General features: G+C 39.6%; 1 protein-coding gene across 2 annotated transcripts in view; it reads left to right on the forward strand.

Annotated features, from left to right (window-relative positions):
• Positions 1-25,139, forward strand: part of EXOC2 (exocyst complex component 2) — a 188,623-nt gene that overhangs the window by 150,063 nt on the left and 13,421 nt on the right. For both annotated transcript variants that reach the window (XM_067562594.1, XM_067562595.1), the window contains exon 24: positions 23,852-23,907. In XM_067562594.1, the coding sequence (XP_067418695.1) occupies positions 23,852-23,907 (56 nt within the window). The remainder of the gene's footprint in view (positions 1-23,851; positions 23,908-25,139) is intronic.

Raw genomic sequence — 25,139 nt, forward strand, 5'->3', positions numbered from 1 at the left:
TGGTAGTGTGTGTTGTCTGAGAAACTAGATTTTCACCAAAGTGATATACCTGTTCTCCAAAGCAGAAAGAAGAGCTTTGTTGTGCAAAACCTAGGCTTCAGTATATTGCTGCATGTAAGCTGGTGGCACAGTCCGGCCGGGGCATCGCGGCCCTTCCTTGAGCCCAGGCTCCGAGGAAGGCCACAGCGCCTTCCTACACTGCACCACAGCTATACTATCTCCAAATAAAAGTAGACTTTGATGGTACATTTTCATTTAACGCTGGGGGAAGGTGGAAACCTCCATCATAGATTCTGATATTTTTAGAGTCTTGAAATCAAATGTCTATTTGCCTCTTTAACAGTTTTCTTTGGAGCGATATTTTCCACTTACAGTGCTTTTTAATCATTTAATTTTTGGAACCAGTGCAATGATAACAGTGCTATGTCTGTTGAGACACATTTGGTTCTAACTTATTTGTTTGCAAAAAGACTTTAAGTAAAGCAAGATTTTAGCATTTTATGTTCTTAAATGTAATGTTTATTGGCCATCATGTAACCCTGGGTTCTGTGAGGATTATGTGCTGGAGCCTCTTAAAACAAAAAAACCTGTCTCCAGTTGCCATTATGACAATGTGTGTGCTTTTTACCTTTAGCCCCTTAAACTCTGTTCTTGTATATAGTTAGGCATTTGTCATGCATCATGTGGGAGGATCACATCCCTGTAAGACAGGACCACTTAATCCACATTCTTTTAGACTGAGAATTGTGAGTGGGTGATTTCTTTCCTTCATTAGTTCCTCTTAATCTCTTTGGGGATAGTTACTGGTATATTGGCTCTATTGAGCCATTGCATTCTTTCATATTAAATCATCTAATAGCATATATTATTCAGGTCCTGTCTTGCATTTTATTCCACATGGGTTAAGTCTGATTGAAATCAAGGCACAGAGGTACACTTTCATGGATCCATTTGTGGGATTGGGGTCAAGTTTGCTTACTAAACTTTAATGGAATTTGATTTGAAAAATAGTTTGTTTGGGTGTCGAATCCCTAGTGGCAAATGTAGAAGTGGGTATTTACCCTGGAAGTCGGTGAGACCATGGGTTATTTATGTAGCACAACCCCTTTTGGGAAAATACCATGTGTTATTGTAAACTACTCTTAAGAGAACGTGAGTCTTTCTTCCCTTGTAGTGGTTGGTGTTCGTTAGAGGGTTATGTCTAGTACTGCTTCTGGCTACGGACATAAACCCAAGTACTCCAAGGTATTTAATCTCTTAATTTTCATGTTAACCAATGGAAGTTAGGAGCCGAAATACCTTTGAGAATTGGGCCACAGTGCTTTTAGCCCTGAAGATCCTAGCTTAAAACCCTGCTGTTCTTCCAAACAAGGTGGGCTATATCAAAATAACCTTATCTTTCTGTCTGAAGTGGTAATAAACAGGAGACTGATCTGTATACTATTCTATCTATGTAGGTTCTGATATTGCCCTCATCACTGTAGTATCTGAGCACCTGGAGATTGGAGTTTCCTTATGTAAGCTTTTAATCTATGGTTAGTAAAAAGTGGACATGCTCTGTACTCTTAGGTATGTCCTCCATTAATAATAATGTAGCGTATTGCATTCATGGATCTCAAAGTGCTTTACAAACATTAAGCCTCATGATACCCCTATAGGGTCAATGTTATTCCATTTTGCCAATGCAGAAAATAAGGATAAGGGAGGCTGGGATTTACCCAAGACCACACAGCTGGTCAATGTGGAGCCTTATTTAAATCCAGGAATCTTGATACTCATACTCAAACCACTAGATAATTCACTTCCCTGGCAACAACTGTAATGTGACAAACAGGATTATGGCTTCTACAGGACCAAGCAAAAAACAAAACCTGGCCTATCAGTGGGCATAAACCCTCATTCAAGCACAAATATTCTACAATCCTGCTACACATGTACAGTAGTCACAGTGATAAAGATGGGTTTTGTTTTTTAAATACTCAAATATGCTAATCAAAGTAGCATAAAAATATGAAAGTTTGTTAGTGGGCAGGGGGGAAAAAGGCATATGGGTAGTCACTAATGTCTGTCTTGGTATTTTAACATTTTCTGATTTGTATTTTTTTAGTTGAAATTTTTGGTAAAAAACAAACTGGCTGAGAACTTTTATGCAAAGTTCAATCTAGAGTATATTCTTTTTACAGCTAAATTGTAAAATCTCTAAAAATAAAGGTTTAAATCGGAAAATCTGATAGACCCTAAACTATACAGCAGACTTATTATAATAAAAAGCATTTTACTAGTTTAAAATTTTTTTCACTGTGCATAGCAATTTAAATTTAATGAAACACTTAAAAATTGTATTACTGTTTGGATGGGATTAGAATGCTGGACTTGTTCAGTGATTCAGAGTAATTCAACATTATTAAAACACTTTAGTTTGAACTGTGAAAAATCTTAAGCTTTCCAGTTACTTTAGATCGCTACTAATCTCAGATTGTTTCCAACTGTTAAATTTTGGCTTTAATAATTTTTAAGGCTTCATTGTACAGTATGTGCTAAGAAACCCCAGTCACTTTCAAAACGATACCGCTCTCAAAATACAAAGGGCTGCAGTGGAGGTTCTCTGAAACCCGAAAGTGGAAAGTTATTAAACAGTAACACTGAAGCCACTTTTAGGGGAAAAAAAATTCTCAACCTGTCTAATTATTCAGAATAAATGTGTAACTTCAATGAATACTGCACACCTAGCAACTTTTTGTGACCCCCCTCCCCCCCCCCCTTTTTTTTTTTTTTTTTTTTGAAGAAGGGTGAGAGGGTGGGTGTAAAGGATCTTCCATTTACTCCAGTAATATAATACAGGTCTACAAAATTGCCACGATCTGCCTGTTGCTGGCATAAAGTCACTATTGTCTTAGACACATGGACAAAATTGAGGGCTGTTTTTCTGAAGCTGTTTCTCACGAAATATAAAGCCTGCACACATGAGAATAAGTATTCCTGGTACTCCTTCTATCCGGTACCATGCGTTTGATTGTAACACAGATTTCTACACTGTAAAGTATAATATGGGGGAAATCTGGTATAAGAATGGCCATCAACAATGGGTGAAAGTCAGAATAATTATTACACATCTGGTCACTACATAGGGACCATATTTCTGTAAAAAGGAAGCTAGGTTTTACCGGAGAAGATTAAAATGTTAAATGCTCCAGTTTGATAAACAAAGAACAAAGAGGCAGTATGGCCTGCTGTGGCTGCCAGGGGACCCAAGTTCAAGACCAGGATCCTTATCTTCCTTCAGACCCTCCCTAAAACTCAGTTCTACCTTAATACATACAGAACACTGCTAGCTGACAATGGCTAGACAGCTGGTGAGCTGAGACTACTGACACTGATCTGGTCACTTGTCTCAATTAACTAAAGCAAACAAAAACATCTACAAATTGTGCACAGATCCAGTCTGAAAAAACATGCTTGCTTTTATCTCCCTTTCCTTGCTTCAGCTCAGTGGTGATGCTCATGTTATTAAAGTTAAGCACATGCATAAGCCATTGCAGGATTGGGGCCCACAACTAAACTTTTTGGGCAAGAATTGACTTATTTTACTACATGTGTATACAGCACCTAACACAAAGGGGCCTTGACTTGTTCAGGACCTTTAAGTGTGACTGTAATAATGAATTGCCATCAGCAGTCTTCAGAAAGTTTGTTGGATTGTTCAAATGGGATATTACTTGGAATACCCAGCAAAAGACAGAACAAGTAGTAGATACACACCTCACAATTGCTGGAAAACCTTGCTTCTCAAGATGAGACAATTTTAATATTGCATATTTAACAAATTAAATGAAATAAAATAAACCCTTCAAGGAATACAGATGATTTATTTTGTTTCCTTTTTGAGATCACCCCTATTTCATCACCACCTGTGCGGTGTATCGTAAATCATTATAGTGAATTTAGCCAAAAGCAAGTTTATCCAAATGTTTTGGATAGTTTGAAGGTCAGAAACTGAGGTGACCTCATATGCAGGGGAGAATTAAACACTCAAAATGTTCATTTCCATATTGTTCCAAACATTTTCTTTGTGATGTGGGTCCTTTTTGCATCAATTGGCTTCAATTTTCTGATAATCTCTTATAGTAATATTCATAATGTTTGAGTGACAACCCAAGTAAATTCCTAAACATGGTATCTCTCTAAACCCATTTTTCATTTTTGAAACTGCTGTCATTTCATCTTACAAAGGCTATGACAGGTTGTTATTATTTTAACGATGACTTTGGGAATTATAAGTATTATACATATCACTTTTGAGCTATTTTGTGTATTGAAGGGTTTTAATAATATTAGGTTTTATAAAATTATGAAAAGACACCGTCAGGGTGCTTTAAAAAATTGATGAATTTGAAAGAAAGAAATGAATATTCTTGTAGTCCTTGATTGGTTTGTGTTAATGAAAGGATACATTGGTATAGATTTCTGGATTCTTGAGTATTTTTGTTTTTTTGTAGGGAGAGGTGGTGGTTTTTAATGTAGCTTTTAAATAAAGAAATTGGGGTTCTTTTATATTGTGCCTCCAGTATCTTCAAGTTGTGTGTGTCTACAACTACTCTTTTGTCTGTGAAGTGATTTTGTAAAAGTGACACGGTTTACATTGCACTGAATCCTTTTATATTTTATAGAAATGTTTTTCATTCGGGGCAGATTTGGACATTGGGGCTGGGGGAAGGGCTGATCCTGTACCACTAATTCAGTGGGATTTTGACCCTGATATCAGTAGGAGCATGATTGGGTAGTAGAACTTCATTTTCCAAAGTGTATGGTTGGGATGGGAGAGGGGCATGGAAGATGTGCACATTTAAAAGTGTAGGCCTTTGACACATAGCAGAGCTGAAGTGGGAGTTGCAGTTAGCTTCATTTTCCTGAACAGAGGATCAGTTCCCAAAAGTTTGGGAAACACTGCCCTAGGCAATGGCACAACAGAAACACGGTAGCTGCAGAAACCATATTTAATTCCTAAGCTCTCTGAACCCAGGTTGTATTAACTATTGCATTTTTTATTTTCATTTTCAGTGAAAGCCAACATAGGACACACCAACTGCAATAGTACAATAAGAATGCAACACTTCGTACTGGGGGAGAATCTGAAGTTATAGTATTTTTCCTTATACCTTTTTAACTTCTATGACAAGACTTTTGAGTATCACAATGCTTTTAAAAAGCAGCTAGAACAGCAGACTGATAGCACAACAGAAAAGAAAATTGGGATCCCCCTATTTCTTGTGTTTTAAGTGAGATGGATTATGAATAGTAAGTGGTGCTTTTGATAGGAAATTTGTGTTTAGATACCTAATTTACACGTTAGGATGAGGATTGATTAAGTGTAGCTATAAACTTGAAACTGTGAAATTATCTGAAGGAATATATTGTTGCACATAAATGCATGTTTTCCGCAATTGCATTCTTTGTTGCCAAGTTAATAGACTGAAAATTTGGTTTATTCTTGGTAATTCTTTGATAATATATGTGGCTCAACTCTGTGACGTACTGAGTGTCCTCTACTCCCAGTGACTTCAATTCACTGTTAGCAGAGGGCCCTCAGAATGCTCCATTATCAAGACTTTTGCAATTTCCCTCCTGCCCAAACGGATGGAAATCAAACCTCCTCAAAAACTCAATTCTCTATAACTACTGCCCATTCAAGTGCCCTGGCCTCCTCCCACCAACAGTGCTTTTCAGATTCCCGCTCCAGTGGCCTCCTTCCCCATCCACAACTTCTCTCCAAAGTCTCCCAGAACTGCTCTTAGCTTCAAATTGTAGCACCCTCCTGGTGCTGCTCCTACCTTCCTTGATCTAGTGCTGCTTCTCCTACCCCTTCAGTGATGGAAGCAGGTCTCCATCAGATATGATGATGGTGGTTCTCCTGGTGACTAGTCAGGATCTGGCAGCAGCAGCTTGTTTGACTCACTCTGACTCCTCCAGCTCTCCCTGGCAGCTCCCATGAGTCAGATTTGAGGGAGTAACTCCTTTTATGAACTCCTTTTGAGGGAGTAACTCCTTTTATGAAGCAGCCTCAGCAGCAGATTCTAAAGTAGTTCCAGCTCCATGTTTTACAGCATCTTGGCTTGGGCTATGCACAAGGGAACAGAGCCAGCAGTATCACACAGCTGCCTGGCTCTCTCCACAATTTGGAGCCTCTGCTCTAGACTTAAGCAGGTATTCAAGTTAGAACATTAGCTGCAACAATGTCACCACTTACTGTTCCCTGGTGCTGCTAGCCAATTCAAGCACAGAAATACGCAGAGTCGAGTTTGTGCATCCTGAAATAATTATCTGTTCAATTATTGAACTAAAATAGAGCATATACTTTATAGTTTCCATTTTTATATGTTTTTAAACTATTGTTGTGATAATAAGGTGGTAAATCTCACCAGCTGATGTCCAAAAGTTGTATACATATCAATACAATGTCATAACTTAAAAAAGGGTGGTGGGGGAGCGAACTAGTTCAGGGATAGCATTCTCATCTTCAGTTTTCCCCACATCCCTGGCCATCAGGTTGGAATCTATTCCCCTTTCCCTAAGGACTAATTCCTTGAATTCTGATTGTCTTACAGAAGCATTTCCCAGGCAAGATACGCTTCAGATCTATTTGCTGGTACTTGCACCTTCTTTACCTTTCAGCTTTCAGTTCAGGTCCTTTTATGTCATTATTTCTAATGGCTTTCTCTCTTTCTTTTGTGAGGAGACATTTCTTCATGATTACCATCAATTATATTAAGAAGAATTTAAAGGAAACAAAGTATAAGTCTTCATAACGTATGCAGAGATCATCCATGCTTAGCCTTCCATTCTCTGGACTGTTATCCCAAATGCATTCTGGATCTCTGATCTTTAAGTTAACTCCTTGTTTCCCCCAGATTACGGCAAAAAACCAGTGCACCAACAGCAATTAATGTACCTTCCATAACACTAATCAGTGTGCAATTTAATGAGGACCTGCTGTGAACAAAAATTTGATAGATTTATCAGAACACTTTCAGTTTTAAAAAAGAATTGCTAATGAACTATTTATAGCACATTGTTATATCTGTTTTTTGTCAGTAGACTAGGGACTGATTTAGGACTAATGGGTTAAAAAAACAGGAAATGTGGTTAGATAAGTAGGTAGACTCTCCAAAGAGTTTCCAGACATACATTACCCACATATTCACATTTTCTTCTGAAACTACTATCAAAACAACATTGGGTACAGTACCTTGAAATCCATCTCTATTTAAAGGAGGAATATTTTCAGCAGTAGCAGGAAATGGCTCATAGAAAAGTTTTACATTCCTGTAAAAGAAAGTTCAAATGATGTTCTGGAGTCACTGTCTGTAAGTGTTTTCTTTCTGCTTTAATTAAATTGCAGCACAAATAGGGCATGTCATTGATTCAGGTTTCTCATATGAATTCCTATAAGCCTGTAAACAGTAAAATTAGTATACAATTTAAATATAATAATAAAATATAGTATTAAAAAAAGTATAAAGCAGTTGTATTTTCAAACACAGAGTAGTTGTGAGCACTGGATTTCCTCCAGCATTGCCTTTCCTTTTAAATGAAACTGTTGTTTATGGATAGTACTATCATAATTATATTTTAATGAATTGCTGGTACAGGTGGCCAAATGAGTAGACTAACAATACTATTTGTAGAAGAGATTTTATACATCATAAATCTGTGAAATACTGAGTTTACTGAAGACACTGAACATGATGCCTTTGTGGTGCTCTAGAGGTTGTAGTAGTTTTACTGGTAGTACAGGAGCAACATAATCCATTGCTTGTTAGCTGTCTTTCTGTGCTATAATGGTCCTGAGATCTAAGATTAAATTTAGATTTTTCCTCCTAAAACTATATGATAAAATTTTCAAATGCACCTAAGTGATTTAGGAGAATGAACCTGTATACTTGTAGTGTGAGTGTATTGATGTATTTCCTTGCTTCAACAGGTTTTTTCTTTTTTTAGCAAACAATTGTATATGTTGCTGGATAAAGAAAATGTTTTTGTCTAATAATTCGTAATAGAACCATGTTTGTTCATTATTAACCTGGCACTATTGTCCTGTTTAAAAAATTTCAGTCTCCCAATAAGGAGCAGAAACAATAATACATGACAAGGGTGACCAACCATACAATGCAATAGACAAATAGTGAATAGTCAAAGCAAGCAATTAAGTGAAAATTATTCATCTAAAATGTTTGGTTAGTGCTTGCAATTAGCATATTTATTTTAAAAAACAGGGTCAATTTGCAAATAATTAATCAAGGGGAAAAAGCAACCAAAAAAGTCTTAAATAGCTTGAGCAGTTGTAGTTAAAGAAGATGCCTTGATTGAGAGTCCTGTTTTACTTTTAGAGTCACTATCAGATGTAATTATGCCATTTTAGGCTCCTCAGATCCCGCTTGCTTCAGAAGCACAATTCTAGAAAAGTTTATATCCAAAGTAACTAATTAGAGAGGAAGTCAAAAAGCATGATGGACAGAATGGATTTTAAGTAATTAGAATGAAGCAGGCCTATCTTCCTGGGGTAAGAAAATAGGCCAGTGGTGGTGACATGTTGGTTTAAGCTGATTTTTACCATCAGCCCACTTTGGAGGGAGAAACCTGCATGTTTTTGTGGAGAGCAGAGGTGAGCTGCTTTATTGTGTCCATGGGGAATTTCCAAGTCAAAACTCTTAACTTTTTTTTAAATCAAGCTGCTAGGCTAGCGGGTTAGATGAGATCACTGTGTGGGTGGGGACACTTCAGTCAAATATCATGACACTCATGTGCAGGTATTGTAGTTTAGGAAAGGCTTATGACTGCAAACATTTAGGGTTCATTCTGTTTTAAAGTTTGTAGAATACCTTGAAAGGTTATGGGTTTTTAGAAGAAAAAGTGATTTTAAAAGAGAACATTTATTAACATTTTTAAAATCTACCAAATCCCTCCTTGAGAAAATATAATCAAGTTTCTTGGAACTTGAACTGCTATTCTTTTAAAAGAAGGCATCAGAAGAAAAATAATCTCACATTCAGTAATGTAATAGGAAATGGTAACTGTTTTTACATTTGACCACATAAAATATCACACTTAAATATTTAAAGGAACTATATGCTGACATTTGTTTGAAAATGTAATGTATATTTCTAGTAGCAATTAATTCCCTTTCAATTAATACCTTAGCTTGCATTAAATGGATATGTGTGGATCAGACACATTAGACAGATGCTGATGCAAATGATGGAGCTCCAAACAGCATCCTGGTACAAATCTTAGCACTCTTATCCTTCCCAGCGGCTTGTACTGGCAGGGTGTCTGGACCTCTTGCTAGGGCTTTGCTCCTAGACTTCATTGATAAAAAATCCCACCCTCATCTTTCACATCTGCCTTTGTCTGATTGGTTTAATCCCCCAATGAAGACAGTTTTCAAACCTTGGGATAGTGCTATGAAAGCGGTAAGAATTAAACAAATTTTACTTAATTATATTATCACAAATTATTTCTTAAATAGTTCATGATAAACTCATGCACTTGTTATGTACAACATTTGCAACACATGAAGCATCTTGTTCTGTGTACTGAGTCCATAAAGATCATTTACATGAAAAATACACTAAATCATACTTATTCAGCATGAAATGGAAACATGGTGGCATATATTATATGCCCCAAAATTATGTCAGTAGTTAGCTATCTCATCCCAGGAAGTGAACCAAAGGCAGGTTGTGCTGCTGATTGAAAAGAAAATGCATAGCGTAAGGTGCTGAAATTTAAAAAAAATAAATACCTTGGAGAGAAGAGATCTTACTATATACACAGTTTGTCAAAACAGATATTGTAGATCGTTGGCAATTAAATTAGTGTATGAAAAGTTTACATGACTGAAAAAATATTACAGGTTGCTATCCAGGCTCTTACATTATAGGAAAGGTTTATATATTGTATTTTAGAAATTCTGTGTGATCATGCAGTTAAAGAGTAATATAATACACAAGCATTAGGGAGCAAAGTAAAAGCTGTTTATACAAGCAAACTTATTTGTGGCATTTTCTGATTTTTGGGTATCTAACAGTACAACTTTAACTTTCTTTGAATGTAGGAAGTTTGGGGAAGGTATTTGGAATTATATGCAAACACAGCAAGAGAAAATATATTGAGTAATAATAATGTAATCTTAATAAACCACAAGAGTAAATGGCACAGTTTTGTGGTGGTAAAAAGGACATGCAAAAGCACTAGATATATTTATAGTCATGTTAATTTTGTTGCTTTATTGCGATAGACAAATGGTTACTTTTCCTCCAATCTAACTTTATTCTCATGAAGTTCTGCCGTCCCCAGTCAACGTCTCCAGCTACTCTGATTTTCATTATACTATTTTTAGTCCTTGTAATGTATGGATGTGATAGCAATGCCATAAATTATATATCATGTATGAGAAGTGAGTGTAAACTACAAGACTTTAAAAACATTGAGGGATTTTTGGTAATAACATCAACCACAAGAGTGAACCTCAAGGAATTTTGATGCCATCAGAAGCTCAAAGGTGGCAATATAGTCTTGGGCTTTTTTCACAGTAGATTCATACACATTTCATAATTTGTAGATGTGAGGCCATGCTATGAAGTGAAATATTTTGTATAAGAAAATGTGTCTATCACGTATTGTGTTTTTCATAACATTGCCTGTCATTCACTTATGAGTAAATCTGTGTTTATTACCATTTATGAATAGGCAGAAATGTTAAAGTGTATTGAATTATATAAACACATAACTGACAATTAGTACTTTGGTATATGGGACAAAGGTCTAAACGGTAGTATTGTAGAATTAAATTGATTTTGAATTTCCTTTATCATTAAATGAATGACAAATGTTTAAAAAAAAAACTGTTTTGTTGACATCCATGCAGTCTAGATTCAAAGAGAATTTCAAAGCAAGTCGTGCTTTATAGTTTTGGAAGATGTCAAAGTACCAGTATAAGCTTATTCACTGCTTTGTGGTGGTGTTCTGTAATGTTTGATCATTCTTTATGAAGCAGTTGTGTAGAGATGGCTGAAAATTAGGTACGCTGGCTTTCCCACACTGTGATTAAAATTGTACTAGCAACCTCTGTATTCAGACATTGTTGACTGTCTGCTGACCTGCTGTGACCTGAAACAAGTCATTTTAATTTTCTGTGCCTCTGTTTTCCCTCCCACCTTTTGTCTGTCTTAACTGGGTAGATAAGTTTTCTAAAAGAGCTGCTCTAGCTCATCCAGAAGATATGGGCTTGATATAGGAATACTGAGTGAAACTCTACTGCCTGTGTTATGCAGGAGGTCAGACTTAATCATAAATGATTCCACCTAGTCTTAGAATATATGAATAAGCTCTTTGGGGCGGGTCTTTCACTTTGCACACTGCCTAGCACAATGGCCGCCAATATCAGTTTGGAGCCTCTAGGCATTACTGTAATAATAAGTAATAGCTAGACCATGCTACAGATTAGCCTATGGTACAATTCTATAACAAGATTCTGAAGGAAAACAAAATGCCCTGTCCACAGTGATCAGGTAAATGATACCAGCAGCAACCATTGTTAAACATGTATTGCCATCCCCATTTGAACAGCGATGCAGACAGCATCTAAAGGAAATTCAACTTCTTTGAACAGTCTGATTTTAACTGTTACATGGCTAGTGGATACCGTTCATTAGTTTCTGTTTTAAATGTCAACTCTGCAGCAGTGCTTAACAATTGTAATAGATATGTGCAGTTTTTTCCAACAGTTTCTTAATGGTTCTGTATAACACATTGCAAATTCTTACAGCAGGGCTTCAAAATCTTGAGAGACAAAAAGCTATTTGTGGCTTATTATAAAGTTACAGTACCGTACATCTGAAATTTGGTAGAATTTTTCATAGCACTAATAGGAGTTAATTAAAAGTTTTTTGTAAAGAGTTGTCATACCTATGTCAGAGCAGAACAAGGAAGAGCTGACTTTCTTAAGAAAGAACTAATGATGACATGCATTCTTTCTTCCTTTCATATGTTCTGGTAGGGTAGTCCTGCATTTTGTCTGGACAATATATGAACCTGCCGACAGTTAAGTATCCGAGCAGTGTAACTATGCACAAATCACACTCATCTCACTGGGTTGTCAGACTGTGTTTATTATAATAATTTTGGGGGTAAAAAGACTTATTAAACAACGAGGCAAAGAAGTTCTGAAAGATAGACTGAGAAAATGTAACACAAATCACTGCTCAGAACATAGAAGCCCAGAACAGTGAATCATGCAGATAATAATTGAGCTTTAGAACCAGATGGATTTAAAATTAAAATTTCATGCTACCAGACCTTTAGGCTATTACTTCCTCCAAAAAATGCATGCTCGTGCATCTCCAGGCCACCAAGCTTTTCTATACAGAATGCTGACCACTGACGGATGTTGTGGCATAGACCTACACTATTAATTACTTTTTTCCTACACTGAAGATTGGGTTCTTGGAGCCAAGGGCTCTGTGTTCCCGAACTTGTTAGCCAGCCCCAAACTCAGGTTCAGGTTCTGCTTCAGTTCACCATCGTTTGGATTTTTCATCAGAAAGTCAAATAGCTCAGTCTTGAAAATTGTGTGAAAAAAGGACTTTTAATTTCTGTCATTGATTCATTTACCTTGTCGTTGGGGATTTAGAGACAATCAGAACTGACTTGTAGGATCTCCCATGAATTGTTCTTCACCAGAACGTCCTGCCTCCAGGCGTGGAAAAACAGCAGCACTTAGCACTCCTGCCTGTGTTTCTTTCTTATGTGCTTGCAGTCCCAGAATATAAGAGAAAATGAGTGGGTGAGGTTATATCTTTTATTGGACCTACTTCTGTTGGTGCAGGAGATGAGTTTTTGAGCCACACAGAGCTCTTTTAAGACTTCTAGAGCTCTAAAGCTCATGTCTCACCAACGGAGATTGGTCCAATAAAAATATTACCTCACCCATCTTGTTTCTTTCTAGCGGTGTATTAGCTTCACAATATGGGATTCCTCTTCAAGTGATTGCATGTCCATTCCACTGTAGGTGTGTGCACACTTCGTGCACAGTTATTGGAGATTTTTCCCTCAGCAGTACACTATGGGCAGCATGTGTGAGGCATGCCCTTACTGCATGAAGGTATAAAGGGCCACACTGCCCCAACCCCTCTCAGTTCCTTCCTACCTCCAGTAAGAGTTGTCCGAGTTCCAATCTTTATATTTGCAAAATGTCCCTCTTTTAATGCATATAGTACCTGTAGAGTTAGCTTTTAGTCTAGTGTAGTGTGTTTGTATGTATTTAGATATAAGAATAAATCTAGGATAGTAATTTTCTAGAGTGGGGTTCCTGGTTCCTGCTTGAGTACCAGCCTCAGTACAGGACTAATTCCTCGTTCTCCTGGCTTCAGGGCCTGTTGCTCATGTTAACAAGTCTATGCTAGTGAGCGACCCACACCCCAGCTGCCTTAAGTATCTGGGAGTGCTGCATGTGAGTGACAAAGGTTACATTTGTAGAGGGTTCAAACACCAATCGATAAAGATCAGAGCTGCCAGACTCAAGTATCTACTTATGGCGTCTGCGCTTTGCCCGGTGTCAGAACCTTCCCACTTGGAATGGGTACCGAGCATGTCTGAGTCATCTAGGAGTGCTCCCCGTGTTCTGAGTCCAGAGGCAGATACTCATCGCAGGTACCTAAGAAGAGACAACATAAGTCTCGTAAAGACTCGGTATCAGGACCTTCAAGGTCTACAGAGAAGGCACCAACACATGCAAAGACTTGGAGGGATGCTCATAGAAGAGGTTTCCCCAGACACAGTCCATAAGCCAGGAGGGATTGCTGACTTTGGAACACAGGAAGGATCCATTGAGACCAATCCCTGAAGAACAGGAGCACCTTTCAGTATCGCAGACTCAGGAGCCCTTTCCAGTGCCATCTACACCCAAGGCTTTTGAGACAGCCAGAGAGTTGCTTAATCCGTCAGTGAGTCTCACCTGGTACTAGCACTGGAAGTGCACACTCCCATGGTCCCGTCTACAGTCCCAGAGCACTGTGTGGTGCCAGTGGCTTTTACAGTTGCGGCTCCTCCCCAGAGGGGTCGATCTAGAGGGAAGCCAGAAATGATCTTGCCAGTACCCCCATCTCCAGACTTGGAGTCATTCTCCTTGGTACAGATGGAGTGAGCTTCACTATGGTCTGAGGAAACGGACTTCTCATCAGACTTAAAGGTCGGATCATAGGTGTCTCGACTCAAGTATTCCCAGCAGCGCCAGTGGGGTGCCAGCCCACTGTGGTAACAGCCACAGTCTCAGCACTTTTAAGGACCAATGGTCTGCACATAATTGGGCCCCTCCTCTATATCAGTGGCCCTTTTGAACCACTTGTGGCTTCCCTCCTTGTTCTAAAGCCTCTCCACTCTCTTCCTGCCCTTCTACATCAGCTAGGCATTGGGAGCATCTGCGGCAAGATCACGGTTGTCCCTCCTCCGGTATCACTACCATGCAAGGGGAACCACATGTTCAGGAATCTCCTGTGGAGGAATTTGAAGGCGGGACCTCCTCATCAATCCATAGTCTTTTACTTTGTTGCCAGTTGAAACGGTAGTGACTGAGTCTACTTCTCCCCCTCTAATTGTTTCAGAACCCATCAAGATTTGTTGAAGAGAATGGCTGCAGCTCTGGATATCCAACCAGAAGAGGTGCAGGAAAGGTCACACAGGCTCATGGATATTTAACCCTCTGCAGGATCCTTTAGGGTAGCTCTCCCTATTTGTGAGGCTGTCTTGGAACCTGTCAGGGTTTTATGACAAACCCCATCTTCCCTGTCTCCCACTCCTAAAAGGGTGGAGAGAAGATATCTCTCTTCACAGGGATTTGAGCATGTCTAGAACCTCCCTCTTCCAGACTCTATGGTAGTCACTGCTGCTAACAAAAAAGAGAAACAGGAACACTAGGCCTCTTCCCCGAAAGGAACAGAAGCAAAGAAGCTAGACCTGTTACTCAGGAAGCTTTATTCCACAGGTTTGACGTTTAGGAGTTCAAACCAGCTGGCTCTGCTGTGTGGCTATGATTTCAGCCTGTGGGATAATATCCTGAAGTGACAAGCTTCCTGATGAGGCAAAGCAGGAGTTCACTGCTATATAGGAGGAGGGTAAATTAGCTTCTGGAAAAGCATTGCAGGTGAGCCTGGATGTGGCAGACTCTGCAGCTTGAGTGATTGCTTCCGCCATCACTATGCACCTTGGCTGCAGTCATCAGGTTTTCCTCCGAAGGTGCAACAAATATTTCAAAACCTTCCATTTGATGGCTCCTCGCTTTTTTCCAATAAGACAGATGAGAGGCTTCATAGTCTTAAGGATTCAAGGGTGACCCTTATGTCTCTGGGGATTTATATACCATGGCAAAAAGAAAGCCATTCCACTGAATGCAGTCCCAATGGTTTCATCCCTCTTGCTGCATGCCCAGGACCTGTCCAAAAAGAGGAAAAGAAGTTACAAGAGGCATCCTCCTCCTCTCTCTTCTGCAGCTGCCAGATCTTCTAGGCAAACTGGGTCCTCTAAACAATCATTTTGACCTGTTGGTCGAGAGCAGTCTATTACTTATCAGAGTACCATCTTTTCCCACCCCAGTTTTTGCCAACCACCTATTCCACTTCCTAAGTGTTTGGACCCACATCACCAAGCATCAGTTTGTCTTAAGCACGGTGGAACTGGGGTTCACCCTTCAGTTTATTTCTGTCCTCCCTTCCCACCCCACATCCCTATCCCTCTTCAGGGCCACTCTCACAAAAGCATGCTACTTCAGGAAGTCCAGTCTCTCCTCCTTGTAGAGGCTATACAAGAAGTTTCTATGTCACTCGTGGAAAGGGACTTTATTCCTGTTACTTCTTAATCCCAAAGGTAAATGGAGGATGAGGGGGTTTCAGGCCTATTTTATATCTAAGGCAGCTGGCCAAGTTCCTAAAGAAAACAAAATTCTGGATAATTACTCCAGCAACTACTATCCCTTCCTTAGATCCCGGGGATTTATATGCTTGCTTTCAATGTAAAGGATGCTTATTTTCATGTGTCGATTCCTCAGAGCCACAGAAAGTTTCTTAGATTCATAGACGACAAATCCTATTACCAATTCACATCCTGTCAGCAGCCCTTCACATATTCACAAAAATGGATAGCTGTAGTACCAGCATTCCTATGAAGGTCGGGAATCCATCTGTTCTCCAGCCTGGATGATTGGCTAGTGAGAGACTGACTGGTCCAGATCTTAGCTACTGTCCAGTGTAGCCACTATTCAGTCCACTTTCAATGCACAGGGGGCTCCTAATCAATATAGAGAAATGTATCCTGACACTTGTTCAAAGAACAGCATTCATTGGGGCAGTCCTGGACTCTACAAAGGTTAGGGCTTTCCTGGTGTAGCAGAGGTTCCAAACAATCCAGGTCATTGATTTAGATCTAAAGGGGCAGTTTGGAATTGCTTCAAACTTCTAGGGTCTGTGATGGGGTGAACTCTACGTGTTGCAGCATGCCAGGCTACACTTCAGAGGACTACCGAGTTGGCTAGTCTCAATGTACTCACCGACCCATCATCATATGGATATAGTGGTTCAAGTACCTGATCAGGTCTTATCATCCTTGGGCTGGTGCATAGCACCTGCATGTGTTTGTCAGAGCATCCTCTTTGCCCCTCCATAACAGTCATTCATCCTGGTATGGTTTACTACCTATGAGGAAAGCTACTTGATGCCACCTACTTTTTCTTAAAACTTGTTCATCTTAATCCCTTCTTTATTCGCACCATTTGACCCACACCATAAGATCTGACTGGCTCACTTGGCAAGAGACAACTAAAATCAGAGTTAAAACTCCTAATTGTGCCAGTATTATACATCATTTCTAAAGAAACTCAAATCATAAAACGTTTAAAATATGTTAAACCTAGGCTGATTGGGTTAAAAAATTTCCTGTTTGTTCCTGCTGTCCTACCTGAATTCAACTCAGTTCTTTGAACTTTGAGTTTTCTAGACTGCGGAAGAGGTTAAGATGTTTGATGTTCACATCCTCTTTCTGTATCAGTTTGCTCTTGAATATGTGTGAGCACTTGAAGAACTAGCTTGCTGCATGCAGATAGAGAAAATGTCCTGATGAATTCAAATATACTGTGGGTGTTCAGGTGAGCACTCTCTGTGCATGCAGAATTTTGTTGCTTTCTTTTTAAAATGTGTTAAAATTGTGCACAAAAATGTAGAAAAGTTCAAACATTTGCTTGTTTATTTGATCACTTGTATACACATATACATTCCACACAAATTCTACCTGTCAGCAATTTCTTGGAGAATACTTACACTAGATGAATACTTTTGGAAAACCAACTCCTAGAACCCAATTGATTTGATATGCAATACTGCGTGTGTTTTATGCAAAAACGTATATATATTGTGTGGGGTTCTGGTTGTTTGTGGAGGATTCAGTGGTAGAGTTCTGCTACAGTTCAACCTGTATACTGAAGTCCAGTACATTTGGTAGGATCACACTATATCTGACCCTCTCCTGAGCTACTACTCCACTGAGTGACTGCAAGCTTAGTTTCTGTTACTCCTCAGAACCACCAAAGTTTCCCTTCGGTTTTTTGCATGTACTACAAACAGTCCTTGAGAAAGCTTTACTTTCTTTGTTAAACTTACTTCTAAAAAAGTGAACTTTCTGAGGTTTTTTGTTTGCCACAAACTAAACTATTTAGGACATAAAATGAAAAATTGTATTTAACAAATAATAGATTGCCTTCCCAAATCTTTCATCAGTACAAAACTGCTGTGGTCAGCCCAAAATGGGAAGGTGTTTTTTTAAAGTTTCTATCAGCCAAAATTTGGTTGAAATTGTCTTACATATCTGAGTTTTTAAATCTTCCCAACCAGCTTTTCTGTGCGTGTCTTTAGAACATTATTAGGAATGTATGTTTTTTATAAAGTAATTTTACCACTAATTGCTAGTGGCAGCTAGGATTCTGGCAAGACAGATTTTTCAGTTTAAAGGCACTTGGAGTGGAATGTATTGGTACAATGGTGATGATAACATTTCTCTGTGAGAATTTCAAGGGTTTATTTGGTTATTCTTCAACACATTTCATTGAGAAGCTGTGGAAAAAGTACTGAGTTATACCTCAATACGCTAAATAAGAAGTGTTTTAAATATGAGTGTTGTTACATTTCATTTGATGAGCCTAATAGTTACAACCCATGTTTATACGGTGCATTTGCTTTAGTGCTATATAATAGGTCTGGCAGCATGGTATCCCAAAACTGTAATTGTGTGTTCCACAGTGCAGTTATGGAGAAACCTGAACAAAAATACCATTATACATAGAAAGTTTACTTTCTGTATTTCATAACAAATTTACAATTGGATGATATTGCTCACATTTTTAATGAATAATACTACAAAAGACATAATGCTTTGCTTCCGGGAAGGTGATCATTAAAAAATGCAGGGATATAAAAACACTAATCTGATTTTTGTTGTTGTTCAAAATACAGCGTAGCTGTTCATTATGCCTACAGGTCCTAACATTCAAATTTGTTTGGTTTTGTGTATCCACATGGAGAAATAAAAATCCTTTCTGAGACAGAAAAAAGGAGTGCTCCTTTTACATTAGTAACTGCTCATGCTCTGTGTATGGTAGGAAATTGACTCATTGATGACAATGGTTGTCACAACAAGTCTCCTTAAACAGCTGTTTGAAAATGGTCTTTACTAGTGTAAGGGGTGCAAACTATTTCAGTGATCTTTCCATAACAGTTTTGAAAATTTTCAGTATTGGCTTAGGGAGACCAGTTGCTAACTATGTTTGTCAAGCAACAATATGTCATTTCCCTAGTTTATACAGAGATCACGTAAATTAACTGCTTATCTATTCCATATGTTTTCTTCTTAACTTTAAGTCTGCTTACTGTAGCCTGCTGCTCTGAATAATGTAACTTAGAATTTAATTCGGAAATACTTTATGAAAAAGAAATACATTTTTGACCCAAGTCTTTATGGTGCATTGCGTCCTAAATCTCAGTGCTTTGATTCTGCTGGTATTCGCTCTTCGTGTTTTTATTATTTGGGATTTTTCTCAGTGACAGTCTTTAGCAAAAATGTGTCCAGCTTTATTTGCTAATGGGTTTCCTAAGGCAGAATTAATGAAGTATACTAAATCATCAGACTATATTTGATGGTATGCATTGTGTTGTCTTCTGCTGGATGCAACCTATAGAAGATTTAAGCCCTCGGAAAGGAAAGTAGGGGAGGAGAATAGAGAAGAAGATGAAGAGGGAGAGGCAAAAGAAAACGTCACAATCCCACACCAGCCTGTGAACTTTTGGCAGAGTACAGATAGTGGTGTATAATATCTCTCCCTACTTTGGTTTGCTAATTACAGGGAAAATATTATTTCAGCCAGTTTCGCAAACCGTAAAGACTTTTTTATATTTCAGGGTTTTCCCCTCTCCACATTGTAATAAAGAGCAAAATTGGAAAGAGCTTGCTACAATTCTGGAAATTTGGAAACTTTAATGCACTACAGTTTTTGTTTTGTTTTTTGTTGTTTGTTTAATTTAAATGAAAAACTTTTCAGGAAAGAGAATGTGTAGAGGTAAAAATAAAAGCCTGATGGCACCTCTATCTTTTAGAGCTTATTGGAAGCCCTGTATTCTTCGAGTGCTTGCTCATGTCCATTCCATGATAGGTGTGTGCACGCTTCCGTGCACAGTTACAGGAACTTTTTTCCTGTTAGCAGATCCCATAGGGCCGACTCCGGCGCCCCCTGGAGCCCTGCGCACATGCCACGGTATATGAGGCACTGCCGGCCCTACATCCCCTCAGTTCCTTCTTTCTGCCTGTGATGGTTTCTGGGACTGCCTGTGCTTGCTTCGCAAGTGCTAATTCCCCTTGTTCTGGACTTTGTTGTTTCTGTTGGTGTTCATTACATAATTTAGAGTTGCTAACTGTGGTAGTTAGAGACTTAAGGTAGTCCCAGCCATGTGCCTCCTGCGGGAAGGCTTTCCCGTTCAGCGATCTCCACGATAGCTGCCTGAAGTGTTTGGGGGAAGCCCATTGCAAGAAGTGTAAGATCTGCAAGGCTTTCAAACCAAGGACTCAAAAGGACAGAGAAAACCGTTTGAAAGCCTTGCTCATGGAGGCAGTGCTTCATCTGGCCTCCGAGCTGACTCGCTCCGTCTCTGTACTGAGCGTGGGGTCATTACAGAGTGCACCGTCTGTACCGGCCGCCACTTGGCACCGCACAGCTTCCCTGGTGCAGAATGAGAAGAGGAAGCAGCGTGTGGAACACAGACACTCCCTCGCCCAGAAACGGGCAGGGTCGCACACCGAGCTGCGTCGAGGCCGGACGCCGGAGACCAGCTTGCCGGAGCCAGCATCTCCAGTCAGGAAGCCACCCCCGACTGCTGGGAGCAGGGGAGTCCCTGTGTCCCTGCTGGCACCATCAACACCGGAGGCCTTTCAGGTGGCAAGAGCCTTGCTGGCCTTGCCTACGCCACCTATGCTCTGACCTCCACCGAGGGAGAAGGGGCTGGTGTCACAGGGGAAACCCGTGTTGGGTCCCCCGGAGTGGCTGGGGAGATCCCCAGTACAGGGAGGAAGATCTCCAGCTGGACGGTCACCTAGGTGAAGCAGCGCTGCTCCCATAGCAGTCGTTCCAGGTCGAGGTCGTCGGACCAACCTCCCCGAGACGGGATGCAGAGTCTCCCTCCCGATGCCGATTTCGATCCCCAGTACCAGGAGAAGTTCACTCCAGGAGATGGCACCGGTCGAGGTTGCTTGCCGGTCACTGCTCTGCAGATGGATCCCCCCATTCCTGCTGCCCAGCACCGAAGATTTCGCCTGCATCGAGGCGGCACAGAACCTGGTCATCAGAAACAGACTCAGCACCAAGGAGTTCACGTGCACCACGGCGGCGCCAAACCCGGTCGCCAAAGTCTGACGCGGCACTGATGGGCAGGCGGCGCCTCAAGTCATCAGTACCGAAACGACTCTCTAGTATATCTCGTTCCTCAGAGCACGGGTCCGTGCACTGGCACCGATTGCTGCGCCGAAGGCATCCCTCCTCCTCGTCAAGGTCGGCGGCGTCGACCGGACATTCTCTGGAACGACGGAGCACCCATGGCTCAGGACACTGTTTTTCTAGGCACATAATTAGATTGAAGTATGCTTCTGTCCTTGTGACTATGTAATAATGGAACCTTCTTTCTGAACAGATCTGCTCCCTGTGTGTAGTCTGAATCCTGTTTACTGGCTTTAGTGACATAAATGGATTGTTACTGCTTTTTATTCCTGCAAAGAGTGATTCTGTTCTTTCCAATGCATAATTAACATCATTGTTTCCTAAGTTTTTATTATAAAGGTGATCAGTTATTTTACACCAGTGCAGATGTATTAAGATCAGTGGTATTGCACACATAAAGCATAATTTGAAGACTATGGACCAAAGATGTGACCAAAGGCCTTAACCTTTATAAATGGTCATAATGGATGAGAAGACCAATTTGGATGCCCAGCAGATCCTGTATTTGTGAAGAGCCCTTGCAGTGAGGTGGAGAGAGTTAAGAGTTCTCCACATGCTAGCTCTGCTCCTCACTCTTCCTTGTACCATGTTAGGAGTGAGTGTCAGTGAGCTTAGCTCAACTTCTCTGTCTGCCCTATAGAACCAGTGACCTTAGGACCTAGCCCAGAATTTGGAGCTGCCCAGCACTGTGAAACTTCTCCCCCTCATGTACATCAGTACCATGCTCTCCCCAGTGAGATTTAAAGAGTAGGGTAGATGTGAGGGAACGTAGGAGACCTGTTCTTGTCCTAAGTGGGGTTTTATCCAGGGTATTGTCTTCTTGGTGGCCATTCCTGCCCCCCACACCCACCCCAAGCAGGGCTTCTTCTGGGCTCTTCTCTCAGTAGCAACTCCTTCCCTAATCAAGGGGCTTCTTCCCTCAGCAGATTCATGCTGCTTCCATCACAAGTTTTTCTTCACTTCTACTTGCTGCCATTTCATGTTCCATGCAGATTCTGTCCTTGAACCCCATCCCCTCTTAATCTCTCAACCTCTAGCCTTCCTGTATCTACCTTCTCTCAGCCTTCCCAACCCAGCTCATTCCATCTGTGAATCATGGAGAAAATGTATAGAAATTTGTATATATACAAAACATAGATTTAATAATAAACTGTGAGGGATAAGGATTACAGGGGTAAGTGCCAATGGGACTCTAGGTGTGTTTGAACTTCCTGATGGGAAGGAAGGAACGCAGCCTGATTTTCAAATCTCAGGCTGGATTTGCACGGCCAGCAGTTAAAATAAACAAACAAATACATCTTATAAACTTGAGTCCACTTGAAATGACAATTGAGAGACAATGTACTTTGATTCCTTCAATGTTATTTTTAGAGTCACTTTTCAAAGTAGAACCATTCTGTAACGAATGAAGTAGCTGAAGAAAGATGGAGTAAATGAGACAAATTGATTAGAAGTGTATGTTTGATGTAATTTTTATAATAACAATATTAATATTTATTGTAACTCACCATCTGTAGAACCTCAATATTCTCCGAGATTCTGATCTCAGTTACATGTGGAGTATGTACAAAGAAGTTGGTGTGGGATCAATGTAGTCTGGATTTATGCGAGTGTAATGAGATCAGAATCTGGCCAATCAAGTACATCTACCCCCCTCTCGCTGTACTGCTTTTGTGCTTTCAACAATTCTGGTTGCCTTTAAGTTACAAAGAAATATGTTGCCATTTCTCACAAAGCAATGCACAGAAAGGGCCAGATTCATTCTGTTACTCTTGATTGGTGGTTCTCAGCCCATGGGCAGCTTGCGGCCCAATCAGCACACAGCTGCAGCCCATGTGACATCCTCAGGGCCATAAAGATAGTAAATATATGTTGTGTGGATGCAGCCCACATAACATAGAGAAAGCTGCATATGCGGTCCACAATGGTAAATGGGGTTGAGAACCACTACTCTAGATTTAGACCAGTGTAGTCCACTTCTATGAAGTAACTCCAGATTTACAGCAGTGTAACTGAGGAAAGAATCTATGTAAAGAATATAACAGCATACGCTGATTGTTATAACTCAGCATGTCAAAATGAATTCTTTATTGAACTGAACAAATATTTTATTCGCTCCTGTGAAAGTTTTATGTAAGAAAATAAACTGCTTGAAATTTTTCACCAAAGAAACTTCTCCTATACAAGCATGACATCTGCTATAAATTGTCATGAGTAATATCTTTTAAAACCACTTCCATAGAAACAAGAATTCTTGTTATTTCCATTTATAATAATATTTCACAATCAAAGAAGCTGCAAAAGAAATAGGAATGAGATCTTCTGCTTGCAAACTCTATAATCCTGTTGTCTACATTCACTTCTTAAAACATCACTTGTCTGTTGTACATGTAATATACCATATTGTATGTGTATTAACAGGACGTTTCAATTAAGTGATTCTTCTTTTTATTAAATATTGGATCTGTGGTAAACTGAAAAGGTTATTGGAGTTAGGCTGTCACACAGAAGAAGAAGAAGAATACTGAAACAGGAACCTTCTGGCTTCTTTAACCTTTTGCTGTAAGGAAATGTGCCTTTTTCCATTTGATTTTGAAAAAAGGAAATAGATTGTGGTGGTGTGGCTATGGAACTTTCTCTTTCTGCCTCTTATCATTGCAAATGTGTTTGTTAAAGAAATGAAAAGAAAAAATACACTGTTGAACAGTAGAATATCATAGCTCTGACAAGATAATACAGTGAAAGTGATTGACTACCCTTTTTGTTTTGTTTTAGGTGTCAGAAACTATTTGAAAGAAGCATTAGTGAATATCATCGCTGTGCATGCAGAGGTGAGGTAACTTTAGATTATTACAAGCATCAAACAAAATAATTTGACTGACTTCATTGGAAACTGAGCACCTCTGAAAATCTGGCCTCTTTTATTTAGGTGTCTAAATATAGATTTTATTAAAGAGGTGTGGGAGGTTAAAATTTTTATAAACTTCCTATTTATCATCAGTAACATCGCATTTTAGGGTTTGTCTACCCCTGAAAGTGAATCCAGAATAAAGTACCATGTGAATTTAAAATGGATCAACTATTCCTGATTAACTCCATATGTAGATACTCTTATTTCTGAATAAGAGTGCCTTATTCTGAATTAGCATGAATTAAACTAATTCAGAATTGGTTTACCTGTGCAAACAGTTAGTGCTCAGCAAACTGGAGCATAAATCTATTACATGCTATCCTGCTGGACAATAATTGTCTGTGTGGATCCTGCTGCCATGCCCCAAAAGTTCCCTTATGCACTTTAATCTACTCCTGTTTCAAAACAGGGTAAGTCAAAGCACAGTAAGAATTAATCAGAGTGTCTTATTCCAAATTAGTATGTCTTAAACTAATTTAGAATAAGATATTCTTGTTCTGGAATAAGAGTCCACATGTGGAGTTAATCAGGGACAGTTATTCTGGAATAACTCCCCAGGGATACAAATCCTTGGTGTGTGCTTTTTTTCTTTCAACAATCTGATGAAAAGGAAAGTCAAAGTATAAAACCCAATTCTTTTGTGCACATGTTAAAAAAAAAAATTACTGTGCTCTAAGAACTGAGTTAGTTTGTACGTCAAGAAATGGGAGTGTAGGGGAAGTTTTGAACATGTGCTACTTGAGGGGGGAAAACGTCCATCATGTCACGTGGAAATTCATCAAGCACAGGTAGAAAATCTGGAGTGTATGCATAGTATCTATTTGCATGCATGACCATTTTGAGACTTACTGTCTTCCGTGACCCCAGACCGCAACAAAGCAACATAACAACCAAAGACTCCAAGGAATTTACACATTAAATACATTATTTGGTGCTCTCTAATGTGAGCATGTGGGCTTACATGTTGCAACATGGCTTCTCTAAGTCCGACGGCACACACACGTGATGTCTGATGTGACATCAATGATTGATCGATACTGAGACTTGAAAGACACAAGTGCGCTGAATCCAGCTTCAGACAAATATGTCCTATGAAAGGCACTGTCAGTTTCAAGGCATGTATTGAAAATGCGGGATATTCATTCCTGACAG

The sequence above is a fragment of the Emydura macquarii genome, unplaced genomic scaffold (genome assembly GCF_026122565.2).
Source record: "Emydura macquarii macquarii isolate MOO-44397 ecotype Brisbane River unplaced genomic scaffold, CSIRO-AGI_Emac_v2 contig_2452, whole genome shotgun sequence".
NCBI lineage: Eukaryota > Metazoa > Chordata > Testudines > Chelidae > Emydura > Emydura macquarii.